We start from the raw sequence: 21302 nt of genomic DNA, 5'->3' as shown, positions 1-21302 counted from the left end.
CACAGAAACACTCACTCGCTGATGGCTGGCACGGCGCTGTGCACACTCAAACACATGAACACACACATGTACAGACACTTGAACGTATCGACACACACACTCAGAGAGACTAACACACACACACACACACAGACAAACATGCACTAACACACACACACAAGCAATAACACTCACACACACACCCATACTCTCAGACATATACACTCAAACACACACACACACATGCCATTCACTAACACACACATTCTCACACACATATATGCGCTAAAATACAGACACAATCTTACAGACACACACATTTAAACCAACAACACACATGTGCACACAAGTCAGACACACACACACACACACACACACACACACACACACACACACTCACAGAGAAACACACATGCACACACAAACACTCTTCAGAATTGTTCTCCATTTGTCCAGAGTGACCAGGTTCTCTGTGACTTACCAATCAAAAAACAGGGGCGGGGCTTAACCTGGATAGGTCAGCTGTCAATCATCCAAGTATTCACACCAACGGGCAGTTTAGAGAACACGCATGAGAACATACAGCCAGGATAACCTGGAGAACCCTGACAGGAAGATCTGGATTTTTCCATCAATCTTTGGAACAGTATCGTTCTTGAGATGCATGGCCCTTCTGGAGGAGCAGAACCCTGGTGGTCCTGGGAGAAGGTCTGCTGAGGCTGAGGTTCTTCAATGAGGGACGGGACACGTTCTCCGGGTTCTTCAAAGCACTTTAATAGCGGGTGAGTATCAGACGGGACACGACGTTAGTGTTTCACAGGACGGACATCTGATTGGACACTCGAGGGGGAAACAGGAAACTGAAACAAGCCACGCCCCCAGGAAGCCCCTCCCCCTGGGTTTCAAAATAAAAGCCCCTTCCTCGTCACGCAGCGAAATAGATATCAGTAAACACTCGCACCCCGACGGGGACGCCCCCGCCGCTGTGCATGCTGCCTTCATGACAGCGTCCATGCACCCAAGGTTATTACACGGTTATAGCACAGTAATAGCTGAGAAGCCGAACAGAATCAGCATGGGCTCTCCAAGTGTGTGTGTGTGTGTTTGCGCTCTGACAGCCACATCCCACTGTTGCCATGGCGATTCTCTCCAGAGGTGAAAAATACCTTATAAAAATATTATGAGTGTTTTTGTTTCCCCCCCTTAACCTCCCACATTCTTTTTTACCCCCCCCACCTTTGATTAGCCGCCACGTTTGCCCCCCCCCCCCCCCATCGCAGCTGATTTACGAGGGACTTATGTTTGACATGCTGGTCGGACTTTTTTCCGAACTACCCGGCTTCTCATTCTGCTGAAGGGGTGGGGGAGGGGGTCTCCGAAACAAAGGTGATGATTGGACGTTTTCATCGACGAGGCAGGAATCCAAACATCTAGCGTGATGCTAACACACCCATTTTGTTAGCCTCATGAGTATAAATGCTATGTTGGGGGGGGCACGAGGTGAGCCCTGGAAGACGGAAGAGGTCGGAAGGGGCGGGGGGGGGGCAGGAAGCCGGTATGAGACTTCAAAATAAAAGCTTTTGTTTTGAAGGGGTGTGTGACAGGCGGGGGGGAGGAGCATCAACACAGGCCATGCAAACGGAGCTCCTCCCCCTCCAAGCCGTGGCGCCCCCCTCCCGTGGCGTCGACGGCAGATGACGTGATGTTTGCAGGCAGAAGTGCAGGGGTCAGACCCCCCTCCCCCCCGAAACACACAGATCCCCTCCCCCCCCCCCGCCTCAGAAGAGACGGGCCTTCTTCTTCAGGTCGTTCCTCTTCCACAACGCCAGGCGCTCGAAGTTCTCCAGGCTCATCCCGAACACCTGCTGGAAGTCCTCGGGAGACAGGTGCCTCTGCAAAGAGGGGAGGGGGGTGTTACCATGGCAACAGACTCCGAAACCCATCCAAGCCAATTTCTGATAACACATTGAGCAGATATGTGATGTCATCCAGGGGTATACAGTGATTAGCTAGAAACAATGCTACAATGCTAGCTACAATGAGGACGAACCAATTGACATCAAGCAGAGGGTGACATCATCACACAGCTGCAGCACGCGCCGTGTCTCAATTGGGGACGCTGACCCTTCAAAATAAAATGTGCAGAACCAGGAGACCAGAACCAGGACCAGGTTCTGGTCTCCAGGAGGTGGTGCAGATGTTCAGACAGATGGCGCTCACCTCCAGCCTGGTCCGATCGATGTCTCTGGGAAGCTTCACCTTCACTCTGTGTGTCACCGCCAGCATCTCGTAGGGGTACACCTGCCATGCCCCCGAGAGTACTTCAGACAAAGTACAGTGTACTTGAGTTTTTGAAGTATTTGAAAGGTCCAAATCCTACCTTGTACTCTATGGAGGAGGAGCAGAAAGGGAGGGGGGGGTTAGTGTGGTGGAACCATGAGATAAGAACATCAGAACACATACCCAAGGAGGAACCTGGTTCTCACCTCTCATGCCTCCCCAGCTCTGGGAGTCCGGGTCCAGGTCATCCTCGGCCATCTCAGCCGCTTGCTGGAACACACACACCAATACCTATTCCAGGTTTTGTCCTTTTGATGTTTAGCATGCTAGCACCTAGCAGCAGCACTGCCTTTGGAACCCGTCCTCTCCACAGGAAGCTCTTAGCATGGAAACCCCTGTGGAGAGGACAGGTTCCTAAGGCGGTTCCTGCCGTGTCCACTCTTTTGTCAGGTCTGGAGAACACAGAATGTTCCCCCGCTGAGCTACATTGGATCACCTTCCAATCAAACCCCAACTTCCTGGTTGCAAGACCTGAGTTCTCTGTGTGGGTTCGCCATGTTCTGGACTAGGATCAGGACTAGGATTGGGACTATGATCAGGACAAGCCTCAGGACTATGATTTAGACCAGAAACTGGATCAGGACTAGAATACGGAGTAGGATAAGGACCAGGATTAGGACTAGAATCGGTGGCTGGGTAAGGATAACGTTCAGGATTAGGACTAGGACAAGGATGCACACAAGAATGAAGACTTGGACCAGCACTAGGATTAGGGCTTGCATTAGGACTTGGATCTATAAAGGATCAGGATTTGGACCAGAACTAGTTATGAGTAGCTTCAAGACTTTGATGGACTAGGTCTAGGATTATGACTACAACAGGGACTAAGAAGGGGACTAGCACTAATTAGTGTTGCATTGGTTCGTTAGCAACGAACAAATGAACTGATGACATACACAGACTTGACTAGATTCCTGCATTCTGCCCTCCCTTTACCTCCCCCACCCCAGTGACCCTGAGGTCAAAGGTCGAGAAGGGCAGGATCTGACAGGTTGCCCACCTTGTAGATGCCGTTCCTGCCGTACCCAGGCAGGGATGCTGACTTGCTGTAGGGGAAGTCTGGCAAAAAAAGGGACAGTTAACCTTTGACCTGGGGAGGTTGGAAGGTGAGGTGGGGTGCAGGGGTTGTGAAGGTGGGCGGCGCTCACTGGGCTGGGAGGTGTCCGTGGGTAGGCTGCAGGTGGACTTGCGGGGGTCCATGTCTTCTGGGACCATCTGTCCATCAATCTCACCCTTTAGGATCATCCAGCTGCTCCTCTATGGGGGGAGTTGGGGATGCGGGGTGAAGGGGTGAAGGGTAGGGGGGCGAAAATGGGATGACCAATGGCGGAAAAGTGTGAGTTAGTGAATGGGTGAGTCAGCAAGTGTAAAGGCTGGCAGGCGATGCCCTCACCTTGCCATCATCGCCATCCTGCCAGGAGGTTCTAGAAGCTGGAGAAGAGTCAGATGTCACATGATGTCAGTGCTAACATGCACACAGCCCCCCCCGTATCGAGGCCCCGCACCATCCCAAACAGGCACCATTAACTCTCTTCCATCACCACAGCCATGACATCATCAGCTGCACACAGCGCCCACGGAGGGAAGGGGGGCGGATAGATGCCACCCGCACTGATGTCATGGGGATTCGGCTCTAAGCTCCTCCCCCAAAATTAACCCTTGAATGCCCAAATATGGCCAGTTTCTATCTCCAGGTCTGACTAAGATTAGCCTGGATGCCAACAGCTATTGTGCACCACAGGCTAATGGTAGATGTTAATGGTCGTAGGCTGACTCTGGATATCAATGATCATAAGCTGGTGCTGTATGCTAACAGTTGTGCCAGATGCTAGCAAATGTCTGATCCCAACTGCCGTAGGGTGGTAACAGATATCAACAGCTATAGGCTTGTACTAGATGCTAGCAGCTAAGGGCTAGTGCTGGATGCGGACAGCACTAGGCTGGGGCTAGATGCTAACAGCCGTGTGCAGCTAATTTAGGTGTGACAAAGGTGAACATGTTCCTGTGTAACAGAGGTGGGTAGGAAGTGCGATGCTACACAGTGTCTAAGTACACAACAGGCGACTTACAACCACAGTGAACACACACACTCACTCACACATTCACTCACACACCATGTAGATACACAACCATTGGTTAGGACAGACAGCGACTGAGACAACATGGAAGGAGAGGCACGTCTGGGTCACAGCGTCACCACAGGAAAAGGAACTACCACAGATGGGCGGGAGGAGGAGAGCCAACAAGCATCAGAGCGGTCGACCAATGAGCAGTCAGCACCCCCGACCCTGCAGGGTTTGACGCTGCACAATGCCGAGTCACCCGGCAAAGGACGGGTTGGTGTGTTAATGACCAAAAAAACAGCTGTGGAGCTCCTACTAAGGTGAACTCGACTGGAGAACTTCCAGTCAGTAAAAAGACAACTAGGTGCTACAGTATGTTATATTCCTGTGACTGATAAGGTTATACAGTATTTAGGGTTCCACCCAGGATCACCCTTCCAGGAGGGGTGCACTCTGTGCAATGCTGCCTTTGTTAGCTGTACACACTTCTGAACTGAAGGCCAGCATTTGCAGAAGCAACATGCTAGCTGCTTCTCTGCACCTACAGTATGACTTTTTACTTTGAAAGGGGGCTGTGATTAGGACACATTGTACTTGAGTTTATTGCCAACATGTAAACATCACCCGACGTCGGGATCAAGATCAGGAAGGGATCCGAACCCTCGTTCAACCGAATCTCAGCGTCCAAACTACCTGAAGGTGCAACTGATCCGCCTTCAGATAGGGCCACTTCGATCCAGTTTGTATTTTCTCCTCCGCCAAACGGTTTGGGGCGAGGATGCCACAATTGGGGATTGGAGCAGCTCTATGCATGTTCTGCCAGGGGTGGAGGTGGAGCTGAAGGGGTTGGGTTGGTAAACCAATGACTACTGGCTGACAGACAACATGCAACGGCGTCGTGCAGAGACCAGACCAGAGGAGGAAAGGGTTAAGGAGGAGGTGAACTGTACCATGCTGTCTGTAGATGGGGGGTTTTCTATAGATATTATCTTTGACCATAGTCTCTGGAGATGGGAAACGGGCGTAGAGAGAAAACAAGAAAATGGAAGAAGCAAACATGGGAAGGGGGTAGGAGGGAGGGTAGAGAGAGGGGATGGAGAAAAGAAGCATGAGTTAGCAGTTATAGTGGGGTGGGGTGGGGAGAGGGGTATTCGAAGGAGAGCAAAGGAGGCGCAGTAGAGCTCAGTTCAACACAGGATATTTGTCATGTTTATTCTGGAACATCAAAAACATCTGTTTTATTCCCCCCCCAACATTATTCATGCACTCAGTTTCAAAACAATCCTGTTGAAGGGTGGAGAGGGTGGGGGGGGGTTATTTGATCCAGAACAACTCAGTGACACTGGGAGTGATATCACACATGTTCCCCAGATCAAGCTCCTGCAAACAACAACAGAGCAAAGGGTGACGTCCTGTAGGGGTGGTACTCCCGGGACGGCGTGACCTAGAACAGTCATAAAAACACTGATCCTGGGTCCGACGGAATCAACCTCATTGGCGGGAACAGCGCTTTGTTAAATGAGCAAGTTGAGGGACCCGTAAGTGAAGCGTCGGTTTGAGATCCTTCACTCGGTCCTGACAGGAGTTAACCTTTAACTTCTAAATCATTTTTTGATTCACAACCTCAGAGCCTACTTTGGGTTCGGCCTCCATGGCAGATGGAACTCACCAGTAGGCTGTGGAGGTTCTTGAGAGAAACACAGAATAAATGAAGGGTTCCCCTAAAGATTCCGACCTCAGAGCTTCCTATACCAACAGGAAAACAGGAGCATGGTTCTGTGGACCCGGGCCCTGGAGATCCGGGGGGGGTGGGTGGGTTGGGGGTGGTTAGGCGGCTCGGTTAGCCATGCAGAGTGGTTAGTGCCTACCTGGTATGTGGAAGTGGCGAGGAGCAGCCACGTAGGTGGAGGCGGAGGAGGGGGACTTGCCGTCGGAATAGGTAGACAAGCTGGGGGTACTTCTGCCACTCTCGCTCCCTTCAAAGACAAAGAGGAGAGGGTTTGGGGGGAGGCGGGAGGCGGGAGTCGGGTAGAGCGGGTGGGTGGGGTGGGGGAAGGGGTAGCAGTTTGACAAACAGGGTGACTCCATGACCAGCCCAACTCAGGCGACATCCACTGGCTAGATGCTCTCCTACAACCTTTTTTTTTTTTGGGGGGGGGGGGGGGGTTAACCTTGATGACTTAGAACCTCAACGGACCTGTTGGACAAGTATACAGGTATCCGCATCTACAGATGTTCTGGTCATGGTAGGCTAGGGTTCCCTTCCAGTAACCACATTAAGGATTCCCCGTCTATGCCCTCTGGTTCGTCGCATTCCAGCAGAACATGAGCCACCCTCTTAGAACTGCCATCCTTACTCTATCACAGCTACTGATGGGGATCCAGGGTTCCGTGTTCAGAGCCTTCAGCAAGAAGGTTTCTAGGATCTAGGAGGTAAGTGTGTTCTCTGTCCCCATGTTCTCCCTTCCCAGATTTTACATTCTTCCCGTGGTTGGAATGAGGGAGTTTGATGTCTTGTATGCTGCCCTGTGATTGACAGCTACCCACCCAGCGTCACCTGGGAATGGGTGGTTTGTGGTCCGGGGGGTTTCAACCCCCAACCAGAATAAACCAGTTATGGAGTAATTAACTGCAGGGACACTTTGATGTGCTGTTCTCGTTTTCTTAATTTGTGTGTGTGTGAAGTGTGTGTACAGGGATGACGACAGTTCAGCCCATGGACGAAGGCTAGGCCATGGAGTCACCGGCACGCTGCTAGCCAAAAGTAATAAACAGAAGGGGGCTGGTGTGTGTGTGTGTGTGTGTATGAGTGTGTGTGTGTGGGTGTCGGCTGATCGAACACCCCCCCCCACCCACGTCCCAGACAATGAGAAACTATCAGCAGTGGTCTGGATGCAAGAGGATGAGATCATCCCGCACAAACACACACACACACACACACACACACACACACACACACACACACACACACCCTCACATGCACATACACATGCCTGTAAACATACACATATACACACACACACACACGCGGGAGTGCGTTAGTGCAGGAGAGAAGGTCCTCTGTGAGAACATCTGGGGCTCAGGCAGGAGGTCACGCAGGGGATTCCAGGAGGAGGAGGAAGAGGAGGAGTCCTCAGCCTCTTCCTCACGGATGCCACGCTTCGACACACGGCCTCCGTCAGAAACGCAACAACGACACAGACCGGAGGGGAAGAGGTGACAGAGGTCTGCCAGGAGGGGGCAGAAGAGGGCCCTCCATCAGGGGGGCCATAGGTAGTCCTGGCTGCTGGTGGAGCCATCATACCTCCTGAGCGATTATACCCATGTGACTCCTCCTATGCTACGTGTAGCCTAACGAGCTAGCACCTTGACAGCGAGTGAAGTCAAACTGACATCTGGTTCTTGTTTAGGAGGCGGAGAACCACTGGCTCCACCCCCAGCATCCCTGGGAGCAGCGGTCCTATTGGTTGCGGTGTCAGCAGCAACTTGCACATCTACTTGCCGACATCATGCCTTGAACCATATGCAAAAAGTGTGAGCTAAAGCAATGCTAACGACAAACCAGTAGTCACACCTCTGTAGTGACGATCTGCACTGTGCTAAGTGTACTCCATGGCACTGGAAGGGAGTCCAAAGAACCTGGGAGTCAAAGGACCAGGAGCTTCAAAAAGCAGCTTAACCTGAACTAGGAGAACCTGGTTGGCTATTAGGAGGCGTGGAACTTGAAATAGTGCCTAAACCAATCAAATCCAAATTCTCTCCACTAGTGCGAGATCTATTCCCTACTACCACAGAAACAGTTACTGCACCAAGTGCACCGAGGTTTGGTCGCCTTCTCGGTATGCTTCGCCTCAAGTGTCATCATAGGACAGATATTCTGATGTATCTCATCTCTCTACACCCTCAGCCCCCACCTCCACCATAAAACTGCACCCTGACGTCAACGCCGACGGGGGTCACTTGGTCACATGACACTGAACGATGATATAGGGGTCATTCAGGGGTATAGAGGTGAAGGGCAAGGAAACAGTTGGGGTTCAGGTTCTGAATGGGAGAACACAAACACGAGAACACCCGAAAAACTTCAGCACAACACATCAGGCTGACCGACCACATTGAAACATGCAGAACAGTGACCGTGTCAAGAGACACAGCACCCCAGGGAAGGCAGGATGGGCGAACAAGGGGGCCAACGAATGCGCCTTGATGCACACCATGAAACCCGACATCACCACGATACCGCACAACCACATCACAGACCCTGGCAACCATTCCACAGTGAAGGAGGGTAACGGGTGGTGCTTTTACCGTTGGGAGGAGGTAAACTGAGGTGCAAGGAGGTCCTAGGACTGGGGTCAGGTAGGGGGTCCTGGTTTAACCCTGGGGGAGACCAGGGGTTGGGAGAGGGTTAATCTTGAGGAGGGACACGCCTTTTTAAGGGTGGTGTCAGGGGTGGAGGTCATGTTTGTGATGTTTGGTTCGGGTGAGGTATCATGTTAGCATTAGCAGTTTCATGGCTGTTATTCAACGAACAAACAAACAAACAAACAAACAAACAAAACACAGAAACAGGAGAAGCAGACAGTCAGTGGTTAGAGTAGGTTAACGACTTCTTAGACCTTCTGGTTGCCATGGCGACTCCTAGATCTACGACGAAACTCAGAAACGCATGGACAAAGAGTGAGTTCCCTGCGTGTTAATACGTAGCGTTAATACGCTAATACACATCCCATGCCAGGCGGAGTTAGGGCCATCACGGCCTCCCCTTCTCCATGGGACCTTTGACCTCCATCGGACACAGAGGCTGCCGGTGAGCTGCTTCGGCTGGACACTTCAGGAGTTTCCAGATTGGAGGTACTAAAGGAGCTCTGGCGAGACCAGGCGGGGTACCAGAGGTGACCCTGAGCCCGAACGTGTCGCCGAATGTCTGCCGGCACCGGCTCATCTGTGTCCGATGACGTCGCCGTCCTGGTAGTACCTCTGAAGTATGGGATGAAGTTGTGCTGCTGCAGCATGGCCAAGGTGGTAGGGTTCAGGTGCAGAGACACGCCGCCGCTGCCACCTGCTGGTGCCGGCGAGCACTTGCCACCGCCGGCAACCCCACCGTCATTTCCCTCGGCCCCGGCGGAATGGAAAACAGGGGAGGGGGAGGAGTCTCTAGCATGACCAGAGGGGTACTTGATGGTCGGGGGCAAAAGAAGAGTACCGGGGTCACGGCCCTGCCTGGCGAGGTCGATCTCTGGCCCTGAATGACCAATCAGATCACAGGCATGTTGAGTGACTGCAACCAGGACTCGCTCTTCACTGTGATTGGTTAGTTGTCGGAGGCCACCTAGTGTCCAAACACAGGAATCGAACCTTGATTTAAATTCTCAAGTGAAAGTGACAGAAGGTGTGATGTCCCAGGGTTCCCTCCCAGGAGAACTCGCGGGGATTAGCGGAACCCAAATTGGGCTGCGAGCCTGCCGAGGAGGTTTAAAAACCAAAACAGCAACACAGGTACACCGGATTATACAACTTCCGGTCGGCGAGTCACTGATGAGCAGAACCTTCCAACCAGGCTTACACCGGTGGAACCCTCCAACAATGGTTCCACTGGTGAAACCCTTCAACCAGGGTTCCGGTCACATTAAAATGCTTTCAAAGCTGCGGATCGGGACCTCATCCATCAGAAGGCTGATACCTGGTCGGCTGGTGTTGGGAGGAGACCGAGACGGGGTGTAGCGTCCGTAACCTCCCAGGGAGCTGTTGGAGCTGGGGCTGGAGGGCCTCCGCTGACGAGGCGACTTCTCCCCGTCGCCCTGCACACAAACAAGATGGAGAACCTCACGTGAAACAGTGATCGGAACAGGAGACCACTCTCCTGGACCGGAACCTCAGGACGGAGGACGGATGGGACATGAGCCATCCTGTCCATCAGGGGGTTTGAAGCTCTGTACCTTCTCCTTCTACAGGAGAAGGACCCTGAAGATGTGATTCCATACGCCGGAAGAGTACAGCTGCACCCTCCCGGGGGACATTCTTGGAGTAGTCTTGTTGTTGTTGTACTTGGCAACTCAGCATTGATAGTTCCTGTTGCCCGAGTTCTTCAAATACTGACTACTAAGCATGTATAACAACATTAAAGTGTTATTACAGTGTAGTTACAACGCAGCAATCTGGAGCCCACCTCCACGTAGGGCCTCTCCTCAGAGGCGTAGCTGACGTAGGGGGTGTAGGACAGCATGTCAGGCCGATCGATGTTGTAGATGGCCTTGGTCTTTGGAAGGGCAGCAAGGTCCTTGTAGTCCAGCATCTCCTCCCCGAGTTTGGCCTGAGACGGCAGAGAGGACAACTTCAACTCCGGTGGGGGTCCGAGGTTGCGGGTGGTGAGTGGAGGTGGTGCGCTCTTACATAGATGACTCTGCTGGGGGAGCCCGAGGCGCTGGACGCCGGGACCGAGGTGATGCTCTCAGACGAGGTCCGGGTCGCCTGGGAGACACACACACACACACACACACACACACACATATAAGACACCGTGTAGAGACACCTCCGCTTTGCTTGTCCTATCAGGCGCGTGCACCTCAGGTCCAAACCCAAAACCCGTTTTTTCCTTCTGATTGAAACCAGACATGACCCACAATTACCCTGTCAGCCATCTTTGTTACTATGACATGCAGAACACAATATGCCCACCACAGAGTGAATTATACAACACTACTGTTGGAACTCAAACAAAATAGTACTCATGTACTTGGACTTATATGATACTGCAGTACTGACTGCTGCGAAGGAGTATGACGGCTACTACGGAATACTTGTAACTGTGATGGTACAATTACTGCTTTCTCACTGACAAATTACTGCATTTGTGTAATAACAGTTATAACTAGTAATTACATGATAATAAATAGTGAATATTACTTGTGAGTATTTCAAGAGTACAAAGTACTCATGTGATGTTGTACTGATTACAGAGTACTCATGCAGTATTGAATTAGTGGTATAGTCCACCCCCCACCCCCGTAGGGCGTACCTTCCAATATCATGCAAAAAAGTCCAGTGGGGTAAAGCATCAGGAACAACAGCACTGCCAGTATGTGTGTTTATGTGTGTGTGTGTGTGTGAGCGCCCCTCCACCCATAGCAAACGCAACCCATGCTGTCGGTGGTGGTGGGGGTCAAAGGTCGGAGGTGTGGGGTCACCAACCTGCTCCTCTGGGGAGTCGTTGAACTGTATCCGGACCTGCTTCTGAGGACGGACAGGGGTTCCAGAGTGAGGACGGAAACTATGTGTGTGTGTGTGTGTGTGTGTGTGTGTGTGTATGTCGGGGGAACTGAAAAAAACACGCTATCACCAGCTGCGGTCTCAGGAGGCTAAACAAGCTAACCTTTCATATCACCTGGGGGGGGCGGGGGGAGTCCTGCTATCAGTCCATCCTGATAGCTAATGCTATGCTATATCTGCTAGCATGAGGATACGAACCTCCACCGTGGGAAACAGTGTCACTAGACACTCGACCGCGTCACTAATGGCTACGTCCAGCTGGCGACCGGTGAGGAGATTCAACGTAAAGGAGGACAAAGTCAGATCCTGGAAGGACTTTCTGGCGGCTCCAACATTGGGGGTGGATGAGAAAGCTAATGGGAGCTAACCTGTCTGGATGGAGCTGGTGTCTGATGGGACTCCACAGGGTTCCTCTGGAGAGGTTCAGGGTTTGAAGAAGAGCCAAGTGTCCACCAGACATTGTCCACCCCCCAAAGATGGTGATAAAAAACTTCTGGCTCATTGGTTTCAGGTGTAGTTTTGGATATTCCTTCCAATATCTCAGAACCTAGAAGTTCTTTTACTTGTTTGTTCCCAACAGAATCCAGCAATGAGAAGACAGAACCTGCTTGGTATCTGCTCAGGGGCCAGAAAGGAGGCCCCTTGTTTCAAGACCACTGGTCCAGACCTGGTCTTAGGAAGGTACCCACCTTGGTCTTCTCCTCCTGCTTGGCGGCTTGTCTGCAGGGGGGGTGCCAGATGGAGGAACCTGGTGGGAGCAAAGAGAGCGGGTCGGATCAGGTCAGAACCTCAATGGACAAAGAGCTATTCATCCTCAGATGGGTTCTCTGCTTTGGTCCCGGAATAGAAAGTCACGGGTTATGGGTTCTCCCACGGTTCCTCAGGCCTGGCGTCACGCCCCTGAGCCTGGATTAGATCCGGATCATCCAGAGATTCGAGGAGACAAACTAGTCCCTGGGACTGGGCGGAGGGTAGAAGGTAAGGGCGGATCTCCTTACCTTGGAGGTACATCTCCTCGCCCTCTGCAAACATCTGCTCGCAGCGGACGCAGCGGGCGCACGTTGGGTGGTAGTGCTTCTCCCCGGCCTGTAAGGTGAGGTAAAGGGAGGGGGAGCTTAGAACCCAGAAATAGTGACGCTCGTTACTTCTAGATGTTCATTATCTACGTGTCTGCTGCAGGAGTGAAGAAGGCGGAGCCAATCACAGTTGATACTGGTTTGAGGGACGAGGCTTCACCTGGACGGGCCAGCTGTCAATCATCCAACCGTTCACCCTCACATTCACGCCAATGGACAATAAAGCACCTTCAGTGAACCTGGAGAACCCTGGCAGGAGAACATGGAGGTTGTGGTAGAACCAAGCATGGTATTTGGTTGGAGACGGTGACGTTCTTGTGAGAACACCTGCAGGAACCTCCCTGCTCCACTTCTGGACGACACAGATGAACTGAGGGAGCGTCTCCTGGTCTGGGAGTGGAGCCTCAAGAGGTGGTCATGGATCTGGACCTCAAAGGGTGTGTTCTATCATCTAGCCACAGGGTGGTGCCCTTGCGCTGTCCGAGGAGGACGGAGGAACACGGAGATGAAGAACAACCTGTCATCGGTGGGAGGGGGTTCTGCAGCATCATGTGGTTTCACAGGGGTTCACAGAGAGATGGTCCTGGATCAGGCCACGTCAAGCCCCCCCCTGGAGTTCTCAAACATAACCGACTCTAGATCATGTGAAACATCTCCTGGTTGGTCTCAACTGGCCGCTGCAGTTACAACAGCAACTTGGTACCAATATGGTTCTGGTGTTCCTGCCTGGGTTCTCTCCATGTTCACTGAAGGCTGGTGTGAACGATCGGATGATTGACAGCTTACCCGCCCGGGTCAAGCCCCGCCCCCTGGGGAAGGACAGGGGGAGGAGCCAAGGAGTCACAGGAGCTGCTGATGGTTGGAATGAAGGAGATGTTTGTGTGAAGAGCAGGAAACGAGGTTGGACAGAAATAGAAGAGCTCCTGGCCTCAAGGGAAAAAAGTCATGGGACACCCCCTCATCTGCACACACACACACACACACACACACACACACACACGCGCACACACGCGCACACACACACACATGCCAAAAGGAAGTGACATCGATGACATCACCGACACGCACTCTCAAGAGTGTGTGTGACCTGATCAGCATTTATTGAAGGTGAGTGTGTGATGGAAGGACAGGGGTGAAGTTGATCGGGAAGTTGATCCTGATCTGAGCTTGGTCATGTAATTCATTTCCATATTTTAATTGCGTGTAACTGCCAAGTAATGTAATTAAAATATTATAATGCATATAATTAAGAAATTACTCTGTAAAAGTGCACGTGTTTAATATGTTATTAATGCATATTATAAATTGCCTCTTTATATTGCACTGAATTACATTAAACAATGCACGTTATTACCATGTTATTAATGCATATAATAATTTAACATGTTTTAATGTGTATAAATTGATTGCCATGTTGTAATGAATGTAATTGATTGGCATGTTATTAATGCATATAATTAATATGTTATTAAAACATGTATGTTCCATGTAACTTTATTACATATTATAACGTGAGTAAATGACTACTATGTTAAAATGCATGTGCTACTATGTTATGATAACTCTAATTAATGCATGGTGTCCGTAGTGAGCGTACATGTGCACCCCACTTAAGGAGATATGGGTGGACTCTACCTCCAGGACCTTCCCAGTGATGTACTTCCTGCAGCTCTCGCACTGGATGCCGAACATGGCGTGGTAGTCCATCTCGCAGTAGGGGATCCCATCCCTGCAGGGGCGGGACACGGGGAGACCCAAGAATCAGGGCCGGACTCGAACCCTGAACCTTAATCTCTACCCTACCCTGACCAGTACCCTAACCCCTACCCTCACTCTAAGCCACACTTTTACCTTCTGGACTTCCGGTCATCAATGCTTGCGATCACATGACCCACCAATCAAATCTGAGTGACTCCAAGAGGATCTTCACCACAAAGTAAGAGTTAGCGTTAGCTCCTTAGCAAAGATTGCCCTGGCCGGCGCTGGTGCTTTTACTTTGAAGGACTCACTTGCTGATGTACTCGGCGTTGAGGACCTTGTTGCAGACCTGGCACTTGAAGCAGCCCAGGTGCCAGTGCTTCTCCAGCGCCACCAGCGACTGCTCATTCTTAAACTCCTTCCCGCAGCCGCAGCAGTCTGGAACGACAAACAGGGAGTCAGGTTCTCGAAGGTTCTAGAAGGGGAACCGGTGCCTCTTTTGTCATTGTCTAGTCCAGCTCCACCTTTGGCCTGACTAGGGTTTAGACCTCACCTGAAATCAGACGCAACTGATAATTTCATTAGATGATGCTGTTCTTTGCAGCTTGGCTGAGCTAAGCTAGGCCAAGAAGGCTAAACATCACAGCAGACACCTGTTTTGGAGGTTTGTATATTTTGTCTGGGGTAGGTACCCATTGACAACATCATTACCATGGAAACCAGCGACACCATAAGTGACGCCACTCGAGAACAAACTAATTTGACAGAGCTGAAGATAACGACAATCAGGACCAGAAGGTTATACGGAGGAATGGCTTGAGAATAAGACGGAACACTGACTGTGGACAGCCTGGATGGGGGCGGGGCCGTCGGCAGGGAGGGGTTGGGTGCACTTCTGGCAGATGCACTCCTTCCCATTGAAAGTCACCCGGTCGCCGGCCGGGAACGGCTGCCTGAGGAAACAGGAAACGGAGAAGGAGAATATCAAGGCGCGCTTCCCCGTTCTGGTTCCGTGGGAGAATGCCGAGGAGATCGGAGAACACGTGAAGAACCAACAAGCAGAAGTAGCTCTGTGCTGCCGAAGTTCACCAAAGATCACCAGCGGTACCCGAACAAATGAGGCCTCTGTGCACGGAGAACCTTCCCCCTCCGGCTAATTCAGCGACCAGGCGCTGTTTGTACGCGCTTTGTTGCCATGGCAATGGAAGAGAACCCACCAACAAATTGAGCCTGGTGCAGCGTAGCAGAACACATATTGCAAGGAAAGAAGGGACAAAGCTGAGGACGAGATGCCTTTGTGCAAAAGTCAACTAGCTCATGGTGCCCAATTGGGAAGTCCGAACCGAACTCCAAGTTCGGCGTATCACAACGTTCCCTGTCAGCCATGTTCGACGGTCAAATGTTGGGAATGTTGATAGCAACTTTGACCCGCTGAGATCAACATCCAACACCTGCACATCCTGCAGGGTGTTCCCCTACCATCCAGAACCTTGCTGATGCCGGTGTGGTTCCACCCAACAGGAGAGCTACTGAGTCTCCGCCAGCTTGTACTGCTATAGCTGGTTTCCCCTTCTGTAGCAACATGGTCTCCTGCTAAGAGAACCTACTCATGAACATCAGACCCAGAATGAGGACCAATGGGTTTTCAGGTCCTCAAGGGCTATTTGAAAAAATAAACTAATAATGCTGGACATGTGATGAAGGGGAGATGCTTTAGGGAACTGGACATATACATATTCCTCTCACAGGAACCTTCAACCTGTGCAAATGTACCAGCAGCAGATTCCTTCAGCAAGGTGCTGAACATGCAGGATCAACCAGTCCAACCCTTACATCACCACATCCAGGACCATTTTGGCACCAGAGGCCATAGTGCACCTTCGGAGGTCTAGTGGAGCCTCGGCCTCTACAAGTCAGGACTATTTCAGGGGGACAAAAAGGAACCTCCAAGATCCTTTTGGCTGATGGCGAACCTGTCCAGGAGTCTAAGGGTGGAGGTGGAGGAGGTGTCGGGGTCAGCATGTCACATCCCAGAGGGTGCGGAGATTTCGACATTTTGGAGTGTGAGTGTTTGTGTGGAGGGCGACCATGTGACCACAGGAAGCGAAAACATCCCGTGATGAGGAGAACGTCATTCGCACAACGGACGCCAACTCGATGGCGACCAGGAATTAGTCTGCACCGGTCTGGCTCTTCACACCATGCCTGGACTTCCTGTGTGAAAGGGGACACGGTGTCGCAGTGTCTTGTTTGCACCGCCACTTTAATGTTTCCTGACTTCCAGCAGCTGCCAGGGGTGGGTCGGGGGGAGGCTGAATGAGCACTCCAACCCCCACACCGTTTTCAGGAGCCAGGAATGCGACACCATAGCCTTAGACCTGTCGTAACCTCTGTCCAGGAGGTCATTCAGGTATAAATAGTCTGGTTCTGAGTCCCGTTGCCGTGGTGACGGCTAACGCCCCTGTTTGAAGGTGACGAGGCTCGTCTTCGTCTTTCAAGTTTAAATTTAGTCTCCTGCTTCTGTGTTCAGCTGGGGGGGGGGTTAGAACCAAGGCGAGAACATGGAGGATGTTTGATGGCCCATCGGGCAGCATGACGTTAACTTCAGAAAAACAACAACATGATGTTAGCATCAGCATGCCCTTAGTATCAGTACAAAATTAGCCTCAGCAAACCTTTCGCAGCAACATGCTGCTAACATCAACATAATGTTAACATCTCGATGATGTAATCATCACAATGTTAGCAAGCTAATGTCACACTGATAGCATCAGCAGAATATGAGCATCAGTATGCCGTTAGTATCAGAACGTTAGCATTAGCACAATATTAGGATCAAAATGCCGTTAACATCAGCACAATGTTTGCATCAGACACTGTTAGCGTTGCCATAACATTATCCTGAAAACGCTGCAAGCATCAGCATGATGTTAGCATCAGCAAGCTGATAGCATCAGCATAAAATTAACATCAGTATCCAGTTAGCACCAGCACATTGTTAGCATCAGCATGACAGGCGTCTGCTTCTGTTGTGGACCCTCTAGGTTCTCCTGTCTGGGTTCTCTGCATGTTCTCTCTCCATGTTCTACGAACTGGGTTGTCTCTTAGAGAAGCACCAGACGTCTTTTCCAAGGACATTCACATTCTTGACTCCTTCAAACCTGGAGGTGGAGAGAGCCAACCCCAGGTTCGAAAGGAACGTAGTGGTGTGTTCCCCCACAATGGTCCTGTGTGTGTGTGTGTGTGGGGGGGGGGGGGGGTCTGATCACATTACAAACCACAGACACTGCAGTGGAACATTCTCATATCACATGGAGGGATGACCACACACACACACACACACACACACACACACACACACACACACACACACACACACACACACACACACACACACACACACACACACACACACGAATGGGAACAGGTGACAGCCCCCCCCATATATATCCATGTGTTATATATGTGTCATAGCATCTTATCCTGCCTCAGAGGTCAAATGGGTGGCTGGAGCCAATCCCAGCAGAGAGGCAGGTACCGCTCCATGTGGTCACCTTTCAGCTGTCAATCATCCAGCCATTCACCCTTTCATTCACATATACAGACAATTTGAAGTCTTGGAGTCCAGGGTGTTGTGATCCAACATGGAAGGAGGTGTTGGAGATGGAGGAAGCCCCGCCCCCTTACCTGCAGGACGCGCAGACGAAGCAGCGGGGGTGGTAGGTCTTCCCCAGCGCTGACACCACCTCGCCCTCGATGAAGTCCTGGCAGCTAAAGCAGCGGGTTCCGTACAAGCGTTGGTAGTCCAGGGTGCAGATGTAATCCCCCTGACGGACGAAGAATCCCCCCTGGGCCAGGTCACAGCCGCACACTGGGGGGAGGGGGGCACAATGTTGGCTTCAACATGCTAACAACCCAGCTAGTCATAGCTGCTAAGGGTGGGGCTAAGTTAATAGAGGGTGCTCACATCCAGGCACTAGCAACCAGATGCTTACATCCACAAGCTAACAACATGGTAAGCTATAGCTGATAATTTTCCATAAGGGGATAATAATAGCTGCTAAGAGTAGTGCTAAGCAATTAGCAGGCGCTAACACCTAGGCGCTAGCAATCAGGTGCTAATAAGTAGGTACTAACACCCAGGTGCTAACAAGCAGCTGACTGGTCATGAAACTGCCTTGGATTAGATTGAGGTCCCCAATGTATTTTAGACACAGAGTACCATCAAGTACCATGGAGTACTCTGAAGTACTTTGCAGTACAGTGTGTGCACTTGGTGTGTATTTTTTTACTGCTCGGTGACACTGATGCTGTGGGTGAAAAGAAAAACACTGGGCTGTTTGAAAACGAAGTGTGACTGTAAACACATCACACGCACACACACACACACAGATTTAAGAGGTCCAATAAAAAGAGGAGGCGATGAAGGAGCACCTCATTGTTTAACACACAGACACAATAAAGTGTGTGTGTGCCTGCACGCTAGTCTGCAACATTTCCATTGGCGTGGCTCGTAACAGTCCACGACAGGAGCCTCCCCACCATTCTCGTGAAACGTGAAAACAAAACATTTACGGGCGGTTACCATGGCAACGGCATGACATCACACACCAGCCACACCCTTGGGGGAAACAGCGCTCCAGTTTCCACTCCTTCAGCAACATCTAAGCCCCTACTTTTTTTTTTTTTGGGGGGGGGGGTCACACACGCACACACACACTGCTAGCTGACAGGAAACGCAACCATGTTGCAGGAATGTAGAGGGCGTCGTAGGTAACACTAGTCTAAATATCTAAATATGTCACACACACACACACACACACACACACACACACACACACACACACACACACGCACACATTTTCACATGATCTAGAGCCAGTTCTGATTTGACTCCAGACAATGTCCTACAGAGACGAAACCAGAAGAAGCCGTCTGGTGGTGTTCCACAGGGTTCTATACGAGGACCGCAGCTTATAATGATAGTTCTACATCCGCTAAAAACTACAAATATGTCAATTTACAGACGACACACTTGTTGTTGTCCATGATGAAAACAGGTTATTACAGTGATCCTGGTCCTGGTTATGCCGCCTGGGTTCTAATGAGTGGTCAGTCCCTTTGGGTCAAAGGTCAGCCCTCCTGATTTTCAAGAGCCATTGCTTCTCTTCCTGACTCTCCTGGGAACAAGGGTATCGTCTGTAGGCAGACATATTTGTAGTTTTTAGCGGACATAGAAATGTCACTCAAGTCTAAAATCCCCTGACCTGAAATGACCCTATTGGGTTGTTTATGCTTTTTTTAAATATATGTTACAGGATACTACTACTACTACACAACTAGTACTACACTACTACTACTATACTTTTATGAATACTATGCTAAAAGTACGGGGGGGGGGGGTTGACTGACAGGAGCTAGCATGAGGAGAGCAGAGGAGAGCCTGTTTGGGATCTGAAGAAGCAAAAAAAAAACAAAAAAACGCTAATGCAATATGCAAGAAGGTCAGAGTCTACTGGCTTCTAACTAGCTGCTGATTGGATGCTAATTGGCTGATAATTACTGTTAAATGGTTCCTAACTGGCTGCAATCTGCTGTTAAATGGCTGCTATTTTCCCGCTAACTGGCTTTTAATCACTTTTAACTTCTGGCTTTTGACTTCTAATTGGATGCAAACTGGCTGTTAACCACCTGCTAAGTAGATGCCTCCCAGCTACAAAATGGTTGCTAACTTGATGCTAACTGCTGCCAAGGGACTGCTCTGCTAACTGGTTGCTAACTGCTGTTAACTTGTGGTAAATTTGCTGCTAACTGGCTTCCAACAAGCTGCTAATTGGATGCTACCTTGCTGCAAACCACCTGCAAAGTAACCGCTTAATGGCTGCTAACTACTGTTAAGTGGTTACTAACCGGCTGGCAACTTCTTTTAACTGGTTGGTAATTTTCTGCTAACTGGCTACAAACCAGCTGCTAACAAGCTGCCAACTGCTTTTAACTGGTTGGTAATAACCACCTGCTAAGCAGCTGCTATCCAGCTGCTAACCTGGCGCTAACCAGCTGATAATTGACCACTTACCGGCTGCTAACCGGCTGCTAATTCGCTGTGTGAGGGGAGAGAAAATGGACGGGTCACAGGAAGGAGAAGAATTTCACATAACGTTCTTCACAGAGGGCTGCAGATCCACAGGAATGAGTGTGTGTGCGTGTGTGTGTGTGTGTGTGTGTGTGTGTGTGTGCTGACCCTGCCCTTTGGTTGCTGAGTTCCTGATGTTCTCAGTGGGCGTTGGGCCATGGGGATGGTTTGTGTCGGGCGTCTCCGATATAAAACCTCACCATTTGCCAGAGACACTGACCCTCTGGGCTTTGACCATGTGTGTGTGTGTGTGTGTGTGTGTATGTGTTTGCGTGTGTGTGTGTGTGTGTGTGTCCTCCTGATAACGGTCTCCTCCAAAGCCTCCGTCTCATGAAAACAAAGACCCCCATTCCAGGCGATAACATTGACAGCTGTGTTTTTGGTCGTTGCCGTGGTGATGGAGGTGTGATGTAACGTGGCGGCGCAAGTGTGATTACGCCATTGACCTTGGCGGGCTGCCGTGCAGGAAACCGGCAGCTTCTTGGGTGACCCAAGTTCCCCGTGTTTGGGACTTTTGCGCCTGTCGCGACTATTGTGACAACTAAGTTCCACCTGGTGTGGAGAACCCAGAGACGTTCTCTTCATCCTCCTGCATCCTGTCTCGCTGTGATGACCTGTGGTTGCCATGGCAGCCTCCTGGACCAGGAGGTCAAGAGAACAACCAGAGAAGCATATCTGGAGGAACAAACCACCTCTCACGTTCCCGTGATCGGGGAACATGCAGGAACTCAGAACATGGGAACG

General features: G+C 50.8%; 1 protein-coding gene across 10 annotated transcripts in view; it reads right to left on the bottom strand.

Annotated features, from left to right (window-relative positions):
• Positions 1-737: 737 nt before the first annotated feature.
• ablim2 (actin binding LIM protein family, member 2) overlaps positions 738-21302 on the bottom strand; it is a 31113-nt gene continuing 10548 nt past the window's right edge. For 2 of the 10 annotated variants that reach the window (XR_015107526.1, XR_015107534.1), the window contains exons 3-21: positions 18113-18296; positions 15266-15378; positions 14737-14863; positions 14363-14456; positions 12650-12737; positions 12341-12399; positions 11574-11615; positions 10776-10853; positions 10552-10695; positions 10066-10183; positions 9361-9714; positions 6251-6358; positions 5333-5386; positions 3713-3750; positions 3468-3576; positions 3320-3378; positions 2466-2529; positions 2200-2367; positions 1730-1871 (exon numbers count right to left, since the gene is read on the bottom strand). Coding sequence is in view for 1 of the 10 variants with exons in the window: in XM_086165192.1 (XP_086021318.1) it covers positions 1758-1871; positions 2200-2280; positions 2360-2367; positions 2466-2529; positions 3320-3378; positions 3468-3576; positions 3713-3750; positions 5333-5386; positions 6251-6358; positions 9361-9714; positions 10066-10183; positions 10552-10695; positions 10776-10853; positions 12341-12399; positions 12650-12737; positions 14363-14456; positions 14737-14863; positions 15266-15378; positions 18113-18296 (1994 nt within the window). In the remaining 9 variants the exon portion in view is untranslated. Of the gene's footprint in view, positions 1872-2199; positions 2368-2465; positions 2530-3319; positions 3379-3467; positions 3577-3712; positions 3751-5332; positions 5387-6250; positions 6359-8690; positions 8763-9360; positions 9715-10065; positions 10184-10551; positions 10696-10775; positions 10854-11573; positions 11616-12340; positions 12400-12649; positions 12738-14362; positions 14457-14736; positions 14864-15265; positions 15379-18112; positions 18297-21302 lie in introns of all 10 variants that reach the window. The other 8 variants (XM_086165192.1, XR_015107528.1, XR_015107531.1 and 5 more) reach the window with 8 other exon arrangements.

The sequence above is a fragment of the Fistularia commersonii genome, chromosome 19 (assembly GCF_037954325.1).
Source record: "Fistularia commersonii isolate RoL2024-O1a breed Wild chromosome 19, RoL_Fcom_v1.0, whole genome shotgun sequence".
NCBI classification, from domain to species: Eukaryota; Metazoa; Chordata; class Actinopteri; order Syngnathiformes; family Fistulariidae; genus Fistularia; species Fistularia commersonii.
The sequence above is the reverse complement of the archived record's forward strand: the minus strand, read 5'-3'. Positions and strand labels throughout refer to the sequence as shown.